This window comes from Mesitornis unicolor, unplaced genomic scaffold, assembly GCF_000695765.1.
Source record: "Mesitornis unicolor isolate BGI_N332 unplaced genomic scaffold, ASM69576v1 scaffold4214, whole genome shotgun sequence".
Lineage (NCBI taxonomy): Eukaryota > Metazoa > Chordata > Aves > Mesitornithiformes > Mesitornithidae > Mesitornis > Mesitornis unicolor.
The window spans coordinates 31,436-53,217 of record NW_010180661.1 but is presented as its reverse complement, the minus strand read 5'-3'; the positions used below and the strand labels follow the sequence as shown (position 1 = coordinate 53,217).

General features: G+C 38.4%; 1 protein-coding gene across 1 annotated transcript in view; it reads left to right on the top strand.

Annotated features, from left to right (window-relative positions):
• ZZZ3 (zinc finger, ZZ-type containing 3) overlaps positions 1 to 18,216 on the top strand; it is a 30,164-nt gene extending 11,948 nt beyond the window's left edge. Inside the window, exons 2-11 of the mRNA XM_010183140.1 lie at positions 3,363 to 3,501; positions 3,990 to 4,137; positions 4,220 to 4,338; positions 4,641 to 4,712; positions 4,892 to 4,993; positions 6,319 to 6,414; positions 11,200 to 11,352; positions 14,581 to 14,715; positions 17,070 to 17,170; positions 17,537 to 18,216. Of these exons, the coding sequence (XP_010181442.1) occupies positions 3,363 to 3,501; positions 3,990 to 4,137; positions 4,220 to 4,338; positions 4,641 to 4,712; positions 4,892 to 4,993; positions 6,319 to 6,414; positions 11,200 to 11,352; positions 14,581 to 14,715; positions 17,070 to 17,170; positions 17,537 to 17,681 (1,210 nt within the window). The 3' untranslated portion in view covers positions 17,682 to 18,216. The remainder of the gene's footprint in view (positions 1 to 3,362; positions 3,502 to 3,989; positions 4,138 to 4,219; positions 4,339 to 4,640; positions 4,713 to 4,891; positions 4,994 to 6,318; positions 6,415 to 11,199; positions 11,353 to 14,580; positions 14,716 to 17,069; positions 17,171 to 17,536) is intronic.
• The last annotated feature ends 3,566 nt before the right edge of the window (positions 18,217 to 21,782 follow it).

Sequence of the window (21,782 nt, the reverse complement as noted above, 5' to 3'; positions counted from 1 at the left end):
AGCAGGAATTCCTGCAGATCAGGATCGATCTTTAAGAAGTGTTTTTCCTTTTTTTAAATATCAGTCCATCAAAAACCCAGTCTAATCCAAGTTTTTCATCATCGAGAAACTATTCCTGTACTCTACTGAATTATTCAAGTGTTCATCTGGAAGATTCTTGGCAATTAACACGATTTAAGAAATTACAAGAGTGTTTCAATACTGGCATTGTGGAAACAGAGAACTGTGTTCTGTTGAATGAAAGGTTTCCTTCACTGAAAACTGCTGTGGGTCTTGTATGTGCTAACAGTTTGGTGATCAGAGCTGAGAAAAGTGTAGGGCACTGTAGGGGATACGACTGGCTGTGGGGTTACTCAAACGATGCCTTTTTAGCTGTATGAGTTTGTTTTGTTTTGGCAGAGGCTGTGCGATAATTTTCCTTGGCAATTCCAAACAAAGTTAGGCAACTGTAGTTAGATAACGTAGAGGTGGATGCTGTTTGATTGCCTCCTGGGGCCAGTTTTGCAGCAGCGCAGGGAGCAAGGTTCCAGTTCCTTTCTCTTTAGCTTCCTTAGGCTTTGGAGAACGTCAGCACAACTGCAGGAGGTGGCTTGAGTCAGATTTACTGTGCTTATCTACAGAGAACCTTGGAAGATGGATTGTGAAATTATTAGCTGCTTTTTTTGCCCTTTTTTTTTTTAAACAGCCTTGAAAATGAAGTACACGGTGTCTTCTGCTTCATGCAGCAAAAGTTTTCTGTTACTGTCTGAAACTAAGGAGCCAGAACATACAGACACTTCGAGAATGCTCAATGTGTGCATTCTTACTTGGTTTACTGCTTGTTTGGAGAAATACTCGGCTTTATTACAGTCATGTAGGGCCAGAGAGCTAAAAGCCTGTACAAACCTCTGAAAACAGTACTGGTTCAAGTCTTAAAATACACAGGTATATTATAATAGAGTCAGTTAACTCATGTTGGAATTTAAAAGGACGTGCAGTAGTTTGGAGAGTTTGTGGTGCTGCAGCAAATCTGAAACACCTCAATTTGCAATATGCAAACTATGAATTTCAGGATTAGTATTTTCAATTTTGTTCTTGGCAGTGTAAGACCCCAGAATGCCCATTTCCCTGCATTTCAGTACTTCCGATATTCACCTGATAAAATTGCAGTCTTGTTTCTGGACTTCAGAGTGTGTTCATTCATAAAAACGGAGTGTGGAAGTTAAGGTCAGTAGCTCCAAGTTAATGCAGACAAGTGCCAGGCAGTCTTCTTGTCTGAGCAGTTTGCTCAAAACCCCCTTTTTCTCCATTGGATTATTTAATGATAATGGTGCTGTGCAGCCACAGATGAACATCACATGGCATTTGTGAATGATTCTGACATCCTCATCATGTTTTATGTATTTCCATGGAGGCAAGAGGTATCGTTTCTGAACCATTTATCTTCAAGTCCATGATCGCTTCAGTGAGGTCGCATGCATGTTTTAATGAGGGAAGAAATTGCAGTTCAATATTCTTGTCTTGTTTGTTATTTCTCCCCTCTTTCCATTCAGACTTAATTATTTAAGGCCACCTCGTTAAGATGATTTCTTCCCTTACTTTACACACGTGAATCATCATTAGATCAGCACTTCAGCTAAATCGCCAATGTTTGGTTGCTTTTTTTCTTCTATGTATGTAAATGTTTTAAAGGAAATGATTATTTTCCTTCAATTTCATTTGGAAAAGCAATTGTTTAATACAATTTGAATAAATGAGGTAAAGTGACTCAAGAAAAGAAAAGCAGGTACTGCAGCTGACGTTTGATTTTGCCCGTTCAAGCCCCATTAATTATCTTGCTTCATGCAAAGTTATTTTGCTTAGAAGAAACCAGAGTGCTTATCCAGTAGTGAAAATATTTTAGTACTGTTCCCATATTAATGGCCTATTTAACTGGCATTTTAGGTCTTAGTTGCATACAAGCGTGAATATGTACAGACGGATTTAAATGATAATAAATTCATAACAGAATTGTACCCTCCTGTTTTGAAGCAAGCTCAGTATTTTAGTTTCAAACTTCAGAAGGCATGGCTATATTTTACGTTTTCTAATGTTACACTTGAGTGGAAAGAAAATGACCCTTTTTATGGGGAGGCAGCAGTTTAATGTCTAGGTAGAAATATTTGAGGCCTACCTGGAAATTCAAGGCCTATATTTTGCCTTGAGGCTGTTGACTTCCCTCCACTTAAAGCCTTTACCCAATTACCAGTGTAGCCAACTAAAAAACCAGTAACCTCTGGATCTTCTCTGTAATACGTGTGGAATCCATTGTGCTGGGCTTATCTTTGGTTTAGCAATAAGGGAATAGAAAGAAAATGCACTGAAATAGTGTAGTAGTGAGTAGATCTTAACCTGGTTTCAGTATACGTCAGGTTGTGTTTTTTGCTTAACTAAAATACTGTTGTAATATTAAATGTCAGAAAACATTTTCATGAAAAAAGTTACGTTGCTACATCATAATTTGCAACAACGGGGGCCTTGGGTAACCGCATCATTCAGAAACTGAAGTGGACGGCTGTAACTATAAATTAAAGGTATTAAATGTAGTTACCCAGTTTTTAAATGCTGTGTTACAATATTGTGTGGTTTCCTGGCTCTGAGCTAGCTGTATAGAAAGCAGTTTAAAAAGCACACATTATTGGCTCCAGGTATGATAGTCACATCTGTCTGTTAAATAGACAGTCAAAATTGTGTGAGCCTGGGACCGCAGGTCTAGGAAACACTGACATTTTCATTTAACTTCTGTATTCTTAGAGGAATCTCTTTTGTATGTATTTATTTTGCAAATCACTTACTCCTTGGTTTATTCTTACAACTAATAAATTATTCTTGTGTTCTGCACTAAGTGAGGCTTCTATGAAATGTTTAGATATGGTTTCTGAGCCGTTCCTGTCCATCCTGTGCGTGGTTGAGTGAAATGCTGGATTTCTGTGGTAGAGTCATTTGTATTGGGGTAGGAGGAAGCTGAGTTTGACGTAGAAGAGGAATTAGGTCATTTTGTTTGCTTTTTTCTTAAACTTTGTAAGCAAAGCTTGCTGGTCATACCTATTGAGAATATGAATAGGTTGTCCCATATACCATACTGGTTCAGCTAATACAGAATTTACATTTAAGGGAACCTACTGAGGGTTTAAATTACTTTTTATGGGTTTATATAGAGTCATCTACTACCTAAACCAGATTTTACATAGTTTTTTATATAATCCAGTAAAAATGTCTATGAACTGTTCCAGATAAGCTACGAAATCTGCTAGAAACGAGTAGATGATAACAGCTAGTATTTAGGTGGGAGGGTGTCATTTTTAAAGACAAATTTAGTGAGATGTTTTCCTTTGTCTCTGTAGTTATCAGAGACTGTTACAGACGATCGCTGTACTCGAGGCTCAACGTACTCAAGCAGTTCAAGACCTTGAAAGTTTAGGCAGACACCAGAGAGAAGCACTGAAAGATCCTATTGGATTTGTGGAAAGACTCCAGAAGAAGGTATTTCAATGGCCTTTTCTTAAGTCTTACTTGGATTTTTTTAACAACTGGCAATTCATCGTCTGCAGAAATCAGAGATTTCTATGTAAAACTCCAAATCTTATCCTTTCCTGTGTTAAGAAAGGTACAGATCCTGGGCAAACAGTATGTTTAAACAAGATAAAAGACAGATAGACAGTAACAGGATATTGAAGTCAGAAACACCCGATTTCAGCTGTGAAATACATGCTGTAAAGTTTTATGCTCAATAAGCCATCATTGACCGTGCCGCTGCATATTTTATATGCACTGTTGTGTATAATTCTTGAAAGATACCTTCTCCTTAAAAAGACTGTGTCCTGCATGGCACTTCACAAATTCTGAATTTGAACTCTGCTGTTAGCAAAGCAGCAGTATCAGGTTTTCATAGCTTTTCAGGGTTTGCGGTTTGGATATACAGCAATTACGTTAAATATTGCTTCTCACTTTTCACTCTGGTTTATTTTCAGGTTGATATGGGTCTTCCATATCCTCAGAGAGTTGTTCAGCTCCCTGAGATTGCCTGGGACCAATACACCACTAGCCTTGGAAACTTTGAGAGAGAATTCAGGAACCGAAAACGTAACAGTAGGAGAGTGAAGCTGATTTTTGACAAAGGTAAAAGGCAAGTGGGTGTATGTTACAAGAAAGAAATTACCAGTGTGGAGGTTTAATAATTCCTTTCTTGTGTTGCTTACAGTAGGTATACCTGCAAGACCAAAAAGTCCTTTGGATCCCAAGAAGGATGGAGAGTCTATTTCATATTCTGTCTTGCCTTTAAGTGATGGTCCAGAAGGTTCTACAAGCAGTCGTCCACAGGTAGTTGTGACAAAAGGAAAGAGAAAATTTTACAGAATAGTAACTTTTGAGGTTTTTCTCTCTTTTAATATGGGTGTGTGGATATTCTGAACTGTTGTGTCAAATGTTAATAATGATAGTGACATTTCGTTGATGTTCTCAAATCAGAGAATGTATTTGTACTTTAGGCAAATTTTATCTCAAGTTTTCATGCATTTGGTTTCGTTTTGGTTTTACTTAGGTAGGAAAAGGGTTAAAATCGAGTTACTCTAACTGTACTTTTTCTAAACATGTATTCCATTTTATATGCTGCATTTGAGCAGATGATAAGAGGGCGACTTTGCGATGAGACCAAACCTGAAACGTTTAACCAGCTGTGGACTGTAGAGGAACAGGTAATGGGAAACTCTTCTGTTTTGTAGCTGTGGTAACATACGTGCAAATAAAAGCAAACTGTAGCATAATGTTTAAAGTACTTAAAAGTTCAGAGTCACATTCATGTAGATACTCATCTTTGACAACTCCTGTCTTTACTAGGAAATACTTATTTATTTTTTTTCCCCTGTTGACTTAGAAAAAACTTGAGCAGTTGCTTTTGAAGTATCCACCAGAGGAAGTAGAGTCCCGACGGTGGCAGAAGATAGCTGATGAACTGGGAAACAGAACAGCGAAGCAGGTAACGAGTAAAACACTTTGAGAAGTAATCATTTCTTGGGGACTTTTTTTTAAAGCTTTTTAGGAAGCACTGATAAGAGGTTGTATCCTTATTTCTCTTCAACACTTAAGTCATTTATTTCCTATTTGAGGGTGTATTTCTGTCAAAACCCCCACAATTCATAAACTGAGGAATTGAATTAAAAAAGGAGGTTTATTTTTATAAAAGCAATAAAACTTATTTTGCTGGGGAAAAGATTTGACTGCTTGGGCATGGTTTGACTGCTTGCACTGTGGTCATAGATGTGTGTCAGTCACTGCATCCTAACAGTTGATCCAGATTCACACAAAAGTTTTTTGTAGATGTCTTTTTTAAATAGCAATAAATAAAATCCAGTATCTTTGAAGTACTCGCTTTTTCTTAAAAATGTAACAGCAAGGCTTACATTTGACTAATTACAGTGTGACTCTTAACCTCAAATAGAGAATGTTAAAAGTGCCCCAAAGCCCATACCAGAGCTGCCAGAACTAGTTGTTCATTAGATTTTGACAGCATGCATTTCATTCTGTATAGAAGTATTATGACACCAACTGTTCTCAGATTGAGTTACACTGGAGTGCTGAATTTCCTGCACCTCTGTACTGTAGAATGAGCAGATATTTTAATATTCACAGACAGAAGAGCTGGTTCTGTACCGGGCCTGAGACCTGCAAAAGGACACAATTGTGGAGACACTGAGTGCTTCTGCATTGGACTTGTGGCAGTTTTTTCCCCAGAATAACATAATTTCTCTGTTTTGACTACAAGTATAAAATGCTCTTGTTCTATGTTTACAGTATTTTAATTTATCTTATTTCAGTTGTATGCTTTCAGGTAAAAGTGTACTTTTTCAATGTACATTTCAATTTTCAATGCATTTCAATGTACAAGATTACTTCATCTCTGCTCATCTCTATACTTATAGGTGCATTTCTCTGTACCTGAAAAAAATAAATTGTATGCTTACTTATTTAATAAATAAAAAGTAGAAGTACTTTCTGCATGCTAACTGCATGATTTGTCTGTCATTGCTCAAACAAAGTAACTTTAGCTTCAGCATGTAACAAACTACTAAAATTCTTTCCTTTCTATCAAGATTTTGCTATATTTCCTGTGTACTTTTAAACAGTGGTAGGTTACTTTTCTCTGAAAGCCTTTAAAGTGTGTCTGGAAATACTACAGATGCAGCCCTGCAAGATAGGTAGTAGAAAATGAGGATTTCTTGTCTAGCAATGCTGGCAAAACTTTGAAGTGAAAGCCTCTCATATTTCATTTGATATCTAATTGTCATGTGTTGTTTTTTCTAGGTTGCCAGTAGAGTGCAAAAGTATTTTATTAAACTGACTAAAGCTGGCATTCCAGTTCCAGGAAGAACTCCAAACTTATATTTATACTCCAAAAAGGTGAGACAATATTAGAGCATAAATGCTGTATTTCTGTGTGCAAATTGAGTCTAAATAATTAATATTTTCGATAGATTTAAGTCTTCATTAGTGCTTTCTTACTGACTAGTTCCACCTTGCATATATTTCTTACTTGATAAAGCAATCTTTTACCATTAGCACCGTAGAGGGAGTTGGGTGTTACTCCAGTTTCACATCAATATCTGTTAATTACATCTCTATCCAAGATTTCAGAGACACGAAGGCTGAACTGACTGAGTTGAATGATTGGTCTAGGGGTACTTTTTGCTCATTTTCAAGTTTACTGCAATTGATGTAGAAGAGGATAATGAAGACCCTGTTGGAAGACAATAAATAGCCCTGTAATTCATATTGTGCAGTTGTCTTCTAATTAAAAAAATATAGAAAATTATGTATAACTGAGCATACTGACCTAACACAAGCATAGGCCCAATACTGAAATGTCATATTTTAATTTGATTTGCAACATATATGACCATTAAAATACAGTGGTCATATAAATGACCATTAAAATGTGGTGGTTTTCGTAATCTTGACATGAATGAGAAAACAGTCTGGTCCTGAGAAATACTCTTAGTTTGCAAATGAAAGAGAGTCCAGATTTCTGTGCAGACCAGTCATATATTTTGATGTAAATAATGGGATATTCTTTTGTACGAATGCGGACCCTAGACATTTGAAAAGGGCAGTCTCAGGTTTTGATGGGGAGCGATGTTTGGGTTTTTTTTTTGTTACCATAGTATTTACAAAAGTTCTTTAAAACCTGTTACAGTGGCTTTTCATAGAGTAACACTTTTTTTGCATCTGGCTTTCCATGATGTTTTCTGATTAAGAATAGAGTAAGCCTTACACAGGTTCTTCAGAAAGGCAAATTTGCAGGTTTAGTCCCTTGAAAGACTGGGAACTGAGGTTACTGTCAGAGGGGCCTGATAGAACTACACAGCTCATCTCTGATGATTTCAAATGTTACACCCCTTCAGCTGTCTCCTGGTATTCTCTGAAGTTACTGCAAACAGTCAGAGGCTTTCCAGTTCACCATCCATCATAGTAATGCAATTTTAGTTTCACTAGGATTTTAATCTACTGTTCTGCTCTATAAACAGGCAGGGAAGGTGCAGACATGACTGTCTGCTGCCTTGTCTATTGGAAAAGCTCTTTCTGGCACAAGAACAAAAAGGCTGGAAAAATTGATATAGTAAATACCATGGTGAGATTCATCTGTTAGTACTCTGAATTACTCGTGCAGTTTACCATACTGCGTGGGGGGGCCAATTTCAAGAGAGGTTGACAGTTTAGTTCTGAAAATTATAATCCTTTGAGCTCTTTGTGTCACCTTACCATTTTAGGGGACCTTAGTCACTTGTCTTCTTTCCTCTTAGTTTTATTTGGAAAATTGTTTCTACAGAATGTGAGCAGTGCTGCCAGGCAGCAGATCACTGTGCTTGATAAATAGTGGTGTTACAGGCATAAGAAAGTTCTAGCTGGTTAAAGTAGGCATTTGTTTTAGCAGTAGAGCTAAAAGAACACTTTGACCTCTACAAAGTTAAGAAGAATGGGCCATGGTAGGATATGTGTATACAGGTGCTTAGGACGGGTATAAGAAGAATGGGCCATAACTTTTCTTTTCTCTCTATGTCAAAGAACATATAGGGGTAGTTCAGTGTCGTATGTGGGGTGATAGTGGGGAACCAATCAGGGTGAGGGGTGCAGTAAAAGGTGATCATCTTATGTGTGCTCCTATGATTTTGCTATTGTTAGGAAATGTATAAACAGGCTGTGAAATTGTGTAAGCGTTGGAACACACCTTTGAGGGTCTTCCTCTGTGTTCCCCAGCACTGCAAATAAAGAAGTGCCTGCTTATCTGCAACTGTGTAGATAAGTTTTTCTTGTCGTGATTACGACCCTGTCAACAGTGGGAATACTTAACCAGTACACGTGGGACATTTTAACCATCTTTTTCACTAATTTGAACAGTGATCCATAAAGTTCTTTAACCGCGCTGCTCTGTACAAACACAGTATAACCAACAGTTGAAACATATTTTTCATAAGATAGATACTTCACATTCTCATACTGCAGTGGTACTGCTACCATAATACAGATTTTTCTTCATCTTATACATAGCACAAATCTAATACTTATATCTGTTTTCACAATATGATTCATCTCCTTATTACCAGGCCATAAAGTAAGGTCATTGTACCCTGCTTTGTATTAAGGTAGCATCTCTGGTTTAGGTTTGTATCCCACGTGAGAAATAAGGCAGATGGAAAAATATCAAACAAATAGCGTATGTGGGGGAACCGAGTTCTCAATCTGCTAATATAGCTGTCTACTTGGAGCACAGATTGACAGCACTGTACCAGGCTGTCGTTATTCCCACATCTCCAGTGGAGATAACATAATGTAGCAGAAAGGAGATGCAAGGAGTATTGGAAGCCAGGGTCACGCTTGTGCTGTGCTTGTCCTTATTTTGATATCGAGTACCCACATACGCTGCCAACTGTGGTATCCGCTTTGTTGCCAATAATAGAAGTATGAAAATGGGATGCTGATACTTAAAGCACTCATCTACGGGAGAATAAAAAACATGGGTATATTTAATGTAAATAATTGTGTCAAAAGGGATGCTTCACAAGAAGAGACTTCCATTTCTCCATGGGGATTGCCTGGGATGCTTTTAAAAACAGTTCCTGGGGAGGAACATATGTTGTATCCCTATATCTCAGTGGTAGCCAATGACAGGAGAAGGGGCAGTGGTCCCAAGCTGGAGCACAGGAGGTTCAAGCTGAAGATGAGGAGAAACTTTGTGAGTGTGAGGGTTATGGAGCATGGCCCAGGCTGCCCAGAGAGGTTGTGGAGTGTCCTTGTGTGGAGACACCCAAAGCCCTGGCCGTGTTCCTGTGTGACTGCTCTGGTGATCCTGCTGTGGCAGGGGTTGCACTGGATCAGCTTTGCAGGGCCCTTCCAGCTTCTCACGTGCTGTGAGATGAGGAGCCTATTCAGTTCTTGAATGTCTTGTGGAGTTTACTGTAGGTATCTCCCTCACATGACATAATGTCTTTTCTGTAAGTGATACAGGAGGTTAAACAGAATGCATCAGTTTATTTTCCTGTGTAATGATTATCTACTACTGGTGAAAATAAAACTGAATTAGAGATTTAGGACTGTAGTATTCAGTCCTTCAGTTATGGCTTATGGTTTTCAATTTAGTGCTTATGTAATATCACCAGTGCACCTACTTTGAGCTTTACTTTAAGGTACATTTCCCACAGGAAAAATGATTTTTTAACTGTCTGTTTTCATGTATTATTTTAGCTCATTCTTTACCGAAAAGAGAATTCAAATCCTCAGTTAAATTCCTAGGTCCTAACTTGTATGCACAACAGTGCTACCATTTAAGTGTAGACACAGTTTTCCTTCCTTGATTTACAGATCTGGTATTGAATGCAGGTCTGTTTTCTATTAACAGAAATTGAAAGCAGTGTGTCAGCTCAAGCTGAAGTATCATCTGACCTCTAAAGTGGGAGTATTTGGGGGGAAGAGGGAAGTATTTGATTTGCCTTAGAACAAAATGTTCACTTTTACTCTATGCGCTGTAGCTCTGCAGGTCTGAGGTACAGCTGCCAGTCGGTACTACAGACTTCATCTCTCTCCTGAGGAGTGAGTGGGGCTACTCTCAATTCCTTACTGTACTTTCCATCTAAGATCATTGGTGTCATCTTTGCCTTTATTTTTGAGCTGTCCACAACTGTAAAAGCATGCTAGATCCCTCTTTAGAGGCTGAATCCCTCTCAAAGATAACTGGTCGTATTGCAGTATTACAGGTTTGTAACTGATTTAGGAACCTTCGAGGTAAAAAGTTTTGTGTGAAAAGAGAAAGTATTAACTCAGTATTCCTTATACTTTATCTCTGTGACAGAAGCGAGACTCAGTGTAAGACAGTTCTCTCTTTTATGATTGTTACAAAAAACCACTTTTCATACTCTCTTTTTTGATTCACGCTCTTTTCTATCAATTGAGGAATGTAAGATTTGGTATTTCAGTTGTCAAAATGCTGGTCCAGAAAGTAGCTAATTAAAAAGTTGAGTCAGTGGCATTCACCTTAAATTCTTCTTTTTTGATATTTAATATTCTTCCATGGGGAATCAGTAATAGGGGCTGAGTGCCTTGCAGTAATCTATTTTAAATCTGCCGTGCATTCTACACCTTCAGACAGCATTAAAGTTGAAAGATTTTAGATATACGCTAATGGAGTAATTTATATAATCTAACATTTTTTAGCTTCATTTTCCAGTCAGTGGCAATAAAAAAACCCTCAGAGACCAATTCTTTCTAGCTCTTAGAAACCTCTTTTATGGTGGAAGAAATTGTTTTCTCTCTCCCTGGACTGGGAAAGAAGTCTGGACAATTAGCCTAGATTTCTGTTTTCTTTCACTATTTTTGCACTTTGGTTCTCAGTCTTCAAAATTTTAACAGCTTTATTTTCTCTATTGTTGTCCGTCTCATTTATTTACTTTTATGGTAAGGCCTCTTTTTTAATGGGTTCCTACCAAAGAAATACTGCAGTGTTCATCATTTGGTATGGGGGAGAAGAACTTCAGCTGTATGAGGCTCTGATACAGAGGTTTAAGTAAAAATAGTTGGAAAGATGATAGGCTGTTTAGTGCAAAAGGGCACATTTCTGGCAAGGTTTTATCAATGAGAATTACTTAAATAATAACCGAAGGATGTTTTTTAAAATGTATCCTTTTTTCAATGTAGTCATCAAGTAGACGGCAGCATCCTTTAAATAAACATCTTTTCAAACCTTCAACTTTTATGACATCTCATGAACCTCCAGTTTATATGGATGAAGATGATGACAGATCCAGTTTTCACAGCCATATGGATGCTGCAGCAGAAGAGGATGTATCGGTATGTCATTTAGATCAGTCAGAGGATGTCTTGCTTTACTGATATTTTAACCTTCTTTCCTGAATAATATGAGGATTAAGCATCTTTGCCATAAAATAAATATCATCAAGTATAAAGTTGTGGTAAGATTCATGAGGCATTTTGAATTATAAACATGTTATTGATATAAAGGCTCCCAATTGCAGAAAATGTAGACCAAACCAGAAAGGAAGTAGGCAGGACAAGTAATAAACACTTTTGTCCCGAAATGACTGTAAGAAGTTGCCTGTTTTCAAAAAGTGATCTGACATGAGGTAAGTTTGAAAACTTTAAAAACAATATAGTTACGATTCTGGCTAAAGGTGTGTTGTATTAGAAAAGTTACACAGAGCCCTGGTAATATTTGAACGCTATAGGCATCATTTTGTCTTCCTTCACTGGCTGAATCATGGATTTTTTTAAAATCCACTTCAGAGCATGTTGAGAGCTGGTTGTCACGCAGCAAATGGATGTAATTTTAGAGGCAAATTCTAGCAGGCATTCAAACCCAATGTATTACTACATCATGTAGTGTTCCACTTTCCTCATTCATCACATGCAAAGATACAACGAGAATTTAGACGTGTATTTCCCTCTTTCCATATAGAGGGACTATATCCGACTGCTGGGGTGCTGGGCAAGTGTCCCAGCTGGTGTCATTCACTGTGGCTTCACTGTGCTTACACTGAAGAACCTGACTTGGTATCTGTCATTATATGACATATTTTAATGTGATACCTTGTGTGTGAAAAGCTTGATGCATAACAGAAGTATTACCACCACCCAGTATAAGTCCATTCATTTCCTTTATCGACTTTTTTACATGCTCTGCGTAACCTTCTTTAAGTTATTCAATTTGCTAATCTATTAATCCCATCTTCACTCATTTTCTGTGTTCTCTCTCTGATGGTCTTTTGGTCCATCTGTAGACGTATCTGATGACTTCACATATTCCAGTAAGAACCTTTAAAGGCCTGGAAAGAAAAATGCTCATTAGAAGACATGCAGATTACTGTTCTTTACCTCAAGGGGACTGTTTTTGAGCAAACCTTCTTTTGTTCTGTATTGGCTTTAAATACATCATTTTCTAACTGGTCAGAGTATTTTCCTAAAACATTCTGATTTTGCCGTGGTGTTCTAACTCTAATAAATACGGGCACCATAAACCAACTAGGATTTATTTTAATTTGGAGTGCAAATTCCTGGTTTACTTCTTTGCAATAATAAAGGCAGACTTGTGCCCTCTCTCCTCCTTTTCTAAAATCTTTTTTCTCCTTCACTAGTGCAGTATTTCCACATGGATAGATTTCTGGCTTGCAGTTGTGTAGAAGGACAAAGGTGAGCTCAGTTACCAAAAAGGACCCCATTATCAGTGCACAATAGAAGTTGTTTGGAAGAAGAAAGAGATCATGAACTATATTCAAAATGAACATACAGGGTTCTGCTCGAATGTTGAAAGTCAGGTCTCTTAGTGACAGACACTGTCTTGGAGAAAAACACTTGGCATGGTGGAGAAGAGATTCAGTGTAGCAAGAAAAATTAAGGTTTTCTTTGACTTCTTTGCAATGGTATTTAGTATAAATGAGTTATTCCCAGGTGAAGACCCTCTATTCCCAACAGTGAATTTACTTCTCAGTTATGATTACTTCATTTTGTGAGTAGTCTGATTATTCTACAATAGAGTTAGGTACTATTCCAGAATAAAGTGTCCACGCAGGGAGCTGTTACGGCATAGTTTATTAAATACACAGTTACCTTGTGCCAGGCAGTTTTTCTCAGAGAAACTTCTGAGATTTGCATGTTCTGTGTTAAGAGAATATAGTTTATCACCACACAATTTAATCATGACATTTAACCTTGATTTTCCTGTATTTTTCTAGTCTAGTCCTTAACATAGGTTCATAACTACAATTAAATAATAGATAAGGCCTTCAGAAATTTAACACCCAGCCTTTTTCTCTCACTTCCTTTAATAAACTTACTAAATAACACAGATTCCTTAATCTTCATGGATTCATAAAAGAAATTGAAATGATGGATGTAGGCTAAATTAGAAGAATTTTGATTACTCTCTTGCAGTTGTTCTCCATAACTGAATATTCCTATCAGTGTAGGATCTGCGAACTGAAGTCTTGTCATTGTAAACAGCTGACATGTACCGATACAGCTGCTACAACTAAATGGCCATCTTGGGGTCTGTATTCGAATGAGGGCTCCTCAACCTTTCTTGAAGGAAATTGGATGAGGAAAAGCAGAAATGGGGCGTTTCTGTAAAAAGAGAGAACCATTTGTTATAAACCTCTGGCAAAGTTGTATGCACCAGCCTGCAGGGAGACAAACTTGTTCATAATTTAGGAAAAATAGCCATTTATTTGCTTGAGCTATTAAGAGACAGCGTGAAGTAAAGGGGTGAAGAAGTTGGATAACTCTGAAAATCTTGGAATGATGCTTCTCATCACTTTTTATTCTTACAGGTAAAGATGAGAAGTTAATACTGTTAAGATTGACTGTCTGCAAACAAAAACAAATGTAATGGAAGCTTGGTACTATCTTCATTTATGGATCTTTTAATAATCGGAGTTTGTGCAAAGCTTCTTAAAATTGTAAAGCGTTTTAGGGTGGTGTTTAATATTTTCACAGCTTTGAATGTACAGTGAGTGTAACTACCCTTAGAATTTATTATTCCATACCATTCCATAGAGTAGTAAAGAGCGAGATGGATTAACTTCATAAAACTGTCCTGAAATTTCAGTTGTCAAATAGAGCGTCTGTTGCAGGTATTTAAAACTAAACTAAACAAGCTTTGTCTTAAACAAAAGTGTTTTGTCTGCAATGTATGGACAGGTGGATTATGTGCAAATTGCAGTTAGATATCTAAGGTGAGAAAAACCCTAGGAATTAAAGTTAGGCACTGCTGTCTCCTTCTAAGCTAAGCTCTTCACCAGAAGAAATCGGTTTGTAGGTTAATTTTTTTGTTGTTTCGATGCAAATGATAAGGTTTAAATACTACAAAATAAAATGGAAGTTAGCTGTATGTGCCATTCTGTGCTATGTATTTAAAAATAATTTCTCTGCGTGTTTCGTAGAATTTATTGCCAGCATTTTCTCAAAGATCATTAAAAATACATCGTGATTTATGGAATATGTCTCACGAGTTGTTATATTGCTAAAGGAATGAATGTTGCTCATGTCTTTTTTAACCGTGACCAGGATGAAGAGAGTATTCCAGTAACATATCGAGAGTTACCTGAATACAAAGAACTGTTAGAGTTTAAGAAATTGAAGAAGCAGAAGCTCCAGCAGATGCATGCAGAAAGTGGATTTGTGCAGCATGTGGGATTCAAGGTGAGTTTCACACTCGGTGGACTGTAGAGGTTTGCAAAGATAACAGGTTTGGATTTCCTAAAAAGGCTTTGTTTAACCTAGCAACTCTGATTCCTTCGTTCCTGTTCACTGTGTCTGCTTTCCCTCATCCTCTTTAATAAAAGCAGCCCAAGGAATTCACTTTTTCCCATAGCTCAGGTTTCACTGAATACTGATACTGTATGAAAATTAATAAGCTTACTGTCTTTTCCTCATTTGTATGATGAAAATAGAGCTCTAGAGCCAGGTTAAACCATTATAAAATCCCATTGGACACTACATTCTGGTTTGACAATGATTTCTTAATGGTAAATCTCCGATTATGAATTCGGAGTCATTTTGCCTCCACCTGATGCCAAAGAAGGGACAAAGCTTTTTAATAACAGTACTAGATTAACTCTTTTTTTGTTCTGTAGCAACTTGCTCATCCTAACAAGTAGTAGCTCACAGAAGTTGAAGCAAGATCACAAAACAGGGGTTATGTGAAATTAAGAAAATAAACGTTAAGTGAAACTAATGTGTTGTCCCAGTATCGACCATTAATAGGCGGTGGGAAAGGAAGGGCATTCTCTGAGTTGCATTTTCTGCTTTGCAAGGGATTTTCTGTGTGATTGGTTGCTTGGTTGGAAGAGTTCCTTCACCTTGTTTAGTGTTACGCAGCTAGGTTTATTTTCTAATACCCATTTATAGAAGAATGCAAAGATACTCAATTTAAAGTTCACTTCAAAATGACTGGAGAATTAAGACAGCCTTGTTAGTTGACACTGGCAGATGTAATCATGGTGTTAGACCACCAAGACGCTCTTTATTTTTAGTATTTTTTTAAAAATTAGCATGGTGATGGGCAGACCAGACTTGTAGGCAACAAACTAATTGCTTTTTCCACATCAAATTACTCTGAAGAGTAAATGGGCATTATGCAGTGTCAAGCATTCAGAGTTTGAAAGTTTCTTTGCAGCCTGAATTTGATCTTATTGTGCATTATGGTCAGCTATGAAATACCATCACTTTATACTGTTTTCCCTGGGGAGAGCTGCCTGGCTCAGTGCATGGGCTGGACGGAGCTCACCTCATAAGCAGCCATTCAGAGCACTTTTGGTTCTGCGTGGCCTTCAGCCTCAGTTACTACACATTATTCAAACTCTGCTTTAGATATTGAATTATTGAATCCCTTGTGGGCTCTTTATGGCTTTCATTGCTGTAATATCAGAGCACTTTGCAAATACATTTTTTTTCCTTAAGAAAGGAAAGGCATGGTATGATTTTTGTTTCACAGGGCAGAGGGAAGCTGCAGCACAGAAATAAAGGTCAAGGGTTTCCATTATCTTGGTTCTCAAATTGAGATAACTGAAACCAGTGTTTATTTTTTAAAGTATTTAGCATTATACTGAAGTTGATATTTTCAGAGAACAGCTCTGAGTATGCTTAGTCCCTCCTCATGAGCAGCCCTCAAGCTCTGAAGGCTGTCTGTGGAAAGCAGGGGTGCAGCTGTGACACATCTGTAAGGTGTCTGTAAGCCCCAGTGAATTGGCTGTGGCCAGTGTGGGTTTCACAGCTGCTGTCAGAGAGCTCCAGGCTCTGGAGGAGGATGCACAGGCTTGTTTCTCACATTTCTTTCTCCTTTTCAGTGCTGTCTCTGCAGCTGTCTTCATAGTTCAGAGTTTTGAAAAGTTCTCCTTGCCTCCAAGTCCCATTTTCTAGGGTTCCTTTTGTTACCAAATACTTTTGTATTTCTGCTCCTCTTTACCATAGTGAATTCTTCATCCAGTCTTGACATTTTGTTTGTACTTGGTTTCCTCCACTTCGTGCACTTACCTGCTGTTGTGTTGTTGTCCCCAGTTCTTCTGAAGGGATGAGTTCTTGTCTTCTTGCTCAGCTTTAGTTTTACTTCTGTTCCCTCCCCTGAATACGTTGTGCTGCTGCCTTTCCAGCCACCCGACTTTAAGTTCCAGCCCACCTAGAATGTGGTGGCTTTAAGCTGTAGCAACACCACACTCACGAATGGTGTGGCAGCAGTTCTTGCAGCCAGGTGAGGACGGGCAGGCCTAGGTCTGCTTCTGCTGAGCCGGTGGATGATGCCGACATGGAGCATTCGGGGAGGGGGAAGCAAAGCAGGATAAAGATTGATCGATCCTCAGGGCTCTGGAGGCCTTTTCTAGAGTATGGGGACTTCTTCATCTGTGAATACACTGCGTCCTGCGATGAGAAGAGTTCAGCTGCGTGGGCTGGTAATGGCCCTACATGTGCCTTTCTGTACGGTGTGTTGGTGTCTGCACCAGTACTGACGTCAGTGGCTGCAGTTGCAGGATTTTCAGTGCTCTTCGTCTGCTTCACAGTGCGATAACTGCGGAATTGAACCTATCCAGGGTGTGCGGTGGCACTGCCAGGACTGCCCTCAAGAAATGTCCTTGGATTTCTGCGATTCTTGTTCTGACTGGTGAGCAGCATTCGCTTCTACTTGTTATTTGTGATTAGCTGAAATCTCTGTGTGGGTTAATTGCCGTGCATGGTGGAAAACACTGCATCAGCATAGGATACATGTCCTGTGGTGGGTGAAGTGGAAGATACTTTAGTGTGTGTTAGTGGGAAGTACATTTTGTAAGCATGTTCTGGATGTAAATTTTTTTTCTTAATACAATGGAGTGATAGGTTTGGTGCTGTTAAATAGTGGGGGAAGTTACACCTTATGAATTAAAAGTTATCAAATTTGATATGAATTTCTTAATCTGATTGCTGTTTCTGAAGGTTGAAGATGAGGAACATACTTGACTTTTAAACTGTTATCTTTTTCTTTCCCTTGCAGTCTGCATGAAACAGAGATTCATAAGGAAGATCATCAGTTAGAGCCTATTTACAGAGCAGAGACATTTTTAGACAGAGACTACTGCATGTCCCAGGGCACCAGTTACAATTATCTTGACCCAAACTACTTTCCAGCAAATAGATGACATGGGAAGCAGATCTACCATCTTGGGCTTACTATCCTCTTTGAAATCTAACAATGGCACCATTGTTAATCCTGTGCACATTTTGGAAAGACTCTGCTTTCCCTGAAATGTCGCTCACAGCATGACAGCTTCCTGGGTGTACTTGTCAAACTGCAGCTTCGAGCTGTCATGGTTCTAGATCACTGAACAGCAGCTGAACATTCCTAGTGTGCAGAAGGTTTCACTGGGAGACACCTCTTTCACCACGTTAGTCGTTTTTAGGTGGTGAATCTAAAGACAAAAGAAAAACATACAAAAGGTGAGCCAGAAATGAGAGCACACATTAAAGACAGAGTAAATTCCAAAGGCTTTGAAGAACTCGGTTATAATGAGATTCAGAGGAGATGAAGTATTTATATAAAAACAGTTTAGTAGCTTGCAGTTTTGTTGTGAAATAGTTTTCAGCACAGTAACTGACTTCTTTAGGCAAGGTTTTAACCAATGACAGTGTTTGCTTCTAGGATGTACTCTAAAAAATGCTCACTGTCTCGGCGATGGTTGGTTACAGGCCTTTATTAAATCGGAGCTGCTTAATCACATCGACTTTCAAGTTTTTTAATTTGGTTTTTTGTTTTTCTTTTGTTTTGTTTTGTTTTGTTTTTCAAACCACGATGAACTCTATTTACCAACAGTGAAGCACTACAGGGGGCAACTGTGGCATTGCTTCCTTAACCAGCTCATGGTGTGTGAATGTTATAAAATTGTCACTCAGATATATTTTTTAAATGTAATGTTATATAAGATGATCATGTGATGTGTACAAAATATGGTGAAAAGTGCCAGTGGTAGTAACTGTGTAAAGTCTCTAATACTCAACATTAACTCCTTTAAAATAAAATACACAGCCTTCTGCCTCTGTATTTGGAGTTGTTAGTGCAACTCATCAAAGAAAACTGCCTAATATAAATCATATATATGGTAATAATTTTTCCTCTTTTGTAGTCTGCACAAGATCCATGAAAGATTGTATTTTTATTACTATTTAAACAGTGATTAAATTTAGCCTGAGCAGTGAGCAAGGGTTCACATGCATTCTTTTATACTGCTGGATTTTGTTGTGCATCATTTAAAACATTTTGTATGTTTCTTCTTATCTGTGTATACAGTATGTTCTTAAATAATGTTCGATTGTCAGGAGAACTGTGAGAAATAAACTATGTGGATACAGTCTGTTTATATATAGAATGCTTGCTGTGACTTCCTTTCTTGTGTACTCTGACTTTTTACTCCAGATGGAAAACATTAAAAGGACGTTTTAATGCGCTTTACAAGCGGTCACTGTGCAGACCTGCGAGATGCCCAGCGCCTTCCTCTGCTGTTATTGCAATGGGAACCGGTGGTGCTCTGCGCCTGCCGAACGCGGCTTCGCCGTTTGCAGCATTAGCAGTTTAGTTTCCTCATACCTTGCTCACTGACTGTTCTTTCTCAGCCTGAAGAAAATTCAGATTTCAGAAGCCATGGTACGCTGTGCACCATTGTCTGAGAAGCTTTGTAATTATTGTGACATATTTTAGTTAATATATTTTCTATTGAAATGTATAGCGTGTGGTTCACAAACACTTGATTATTTTATAACTGTAACAGACTTCCAGTTGCTTTGAAACTTGAATAGTCAGAGTGATTAGCTAGAAAATAAACTGATTTGACTTAAAAAGATGGCAATAAGAAGGAGAATTGGCTGGCTGCACCTAATAACTTCAGTTATCAACTGAGCAGTATGAAGTTTTGCAATAAATTTAGGTGCTGTTACTTTTTTGCTTCAGAAAGAAAAAGAAGCATTTAATCTCTTCAGAGGGTAATACAGAACAGGTACTAAAGCGCTGAGCAAGTTTCAGACGTGATCATATCTCACGTATCTAATACTTTTAGGGAAATGTAATAAACCTTTAAAAAATAAACCACAAAAATGCACATGATCTCTTCTAGTTTCTAATTGGAAAAGATACCAATCCAATAAAAAATGTGCTTTCCACAGCAGAAGGCAGAGCTGGTGCAGGTTTGTTACCAGGGAGGGAACCCGTGGTAATCTTTGTTTTCTGTTGACAGCCTGAACAAATTAATTGGAAGAAAACAGCAAAAGTACATTAGTGAAAATACTCAGTCACCAGTTTTGGATAGCTTGGGAAGAACAGAAAGCCATGGTATAGCTGAAATGAGATGGGAAGCAGAGGGAGAGTTTCAAGTCTGAATCACCCCAGAAAGAAGTGTCTTGGATGAGTCCTCTTTTTATTGAATATGTATAAATATTTCTATTTCCATGTGCATGCATATACAGCTATTTCTCTTGCATACAGTATGAACATAGGCAGATAGATACCTAATGCACATACACCCAGTCAAGCATGGGAGGTTTTTTTGTTTTGTTCCACAGAAAAGACCAGAAGCAGCAGAAATTAAACTGAAACTGTCTGTTAAATACATTTTTGTAATTTGATTTTTTTTTAAAAAATCATCGGTTGATGCCTTTGCCACGCTTCTAATTACAGTCTAATTTGGAAAGTAATAAAAAAATACACTCCAGAAAACCTGCCCACATGAATTTGCCACTTCATGGTAACTCCAGAATGTTTGAGTTTATTTTGGGGAAAATACTACCCCCGACAGCGGCTCTAGTGCTTCAAGGCTGGGTGCAGAGAAACCTCCCTTCCCAAGCTGGTGCTTTCTGAGTTTCGCTTAAAACTCCTGTGCGTTACTGGTCCCATAACGGCACTGGGCTGGAGCTGGAGCAGCACTTCCAGAGCATCCGAGGTAAAATGGAGCTATTGAAGGACCAAGGGGAGAAGGAACATCCAGGATGTGAAGGATAAGCACAGACCTAAGAATCTCTTAAAAAATAATTGAATTGGCACTTAGAGGGCAGATGCCAAGGAAGAAAAGAAAACAAGAACTGGCCCTGAATGCAGAAGGGACACGTTCTGTACGCATGCTGTGTTTTGAAGTCAGGGACTGTGCTTTGAAAAGGATTAAACCCACATGGACTGTAACAGAAACCATTACTTCTCATTTTTGTACATGTTTTATTTGTATTATGTCTTCAATACAAGAAAGGTAACTTGAAAAGTACAAACCTGCCGCAGAAAGTACAACTTGGACGGTAAGAGCAATCATGCAACCCACTTCACCTGCGAATTCATCCCGTAGTTCCAGTAAGAGGACGCGGTTACTTTACAGGAATGTTGAACAAGCTGTTGTTTAGCTATCAGAATACCAAAGAAACTCCACAATACTTTGGTTAACGGAAATACAGTATGGTTTTTACAGACTTTTTTGCAGATAGTATGGATACATGGCTTACTGAAGATGCAAGCAATAGGAATCAAATAATCCCTGACATTTTTTCCTCCCCTCCCCAAAGTTTTGGCAGTGCCAGTACGAGCCAACAGGTGATGATCTGAATTTTGACTTTTGCATTTGATTTACCTCCGAAGTGTGATTTAAAGACATCTTCATACATTCTGGCTCATGGTCAACTTTGTAGACTATAATTCATACAGTAAAACTGCCGCTGCTATGGGTAATTACTGGACTGCACATCTAACCACAATAAAACCATGGTTTTCCCCTCAGCTCACAAAACTGGGAAGTCGTCATTTGTAATACCCTGGGATTCCCAGCAGCAAACAAGGATGTCTTGAAAATGGTGTCTGCTCCACGACGCTGGGTTGACAGACTTCCACAACACCCAGCCGTATCTTCACCTGCAATTAATTTTTCTGCTGCTTCTTGTAACTGTTCTAGGGCACGTGTAAGGTTGATTTTACTGCTAGCCTAACTCCAGCTGTGTTAACAGAGACCAGATTTGAGTCACTCAAGCCCAAGAACCAGCCAAGTGACACCACAGAAGTGAATGCCGTTAACTCAAAGAAAATAATAACCCATGGGAAACTCGTGCGCAGGGATCTTAATATGCTGAATGGTGAACGATGTGGGTGAAGAGCTCGCTGCTGGCCAGGCACTGTCTGACTCCCAACCTATGTACGAGATCATGAAATACAAACCAGAGCTGCGTTTCACCATGCTGCTTTAACCCGCGGAGAGCAAACAACCAATAAAACAACATAC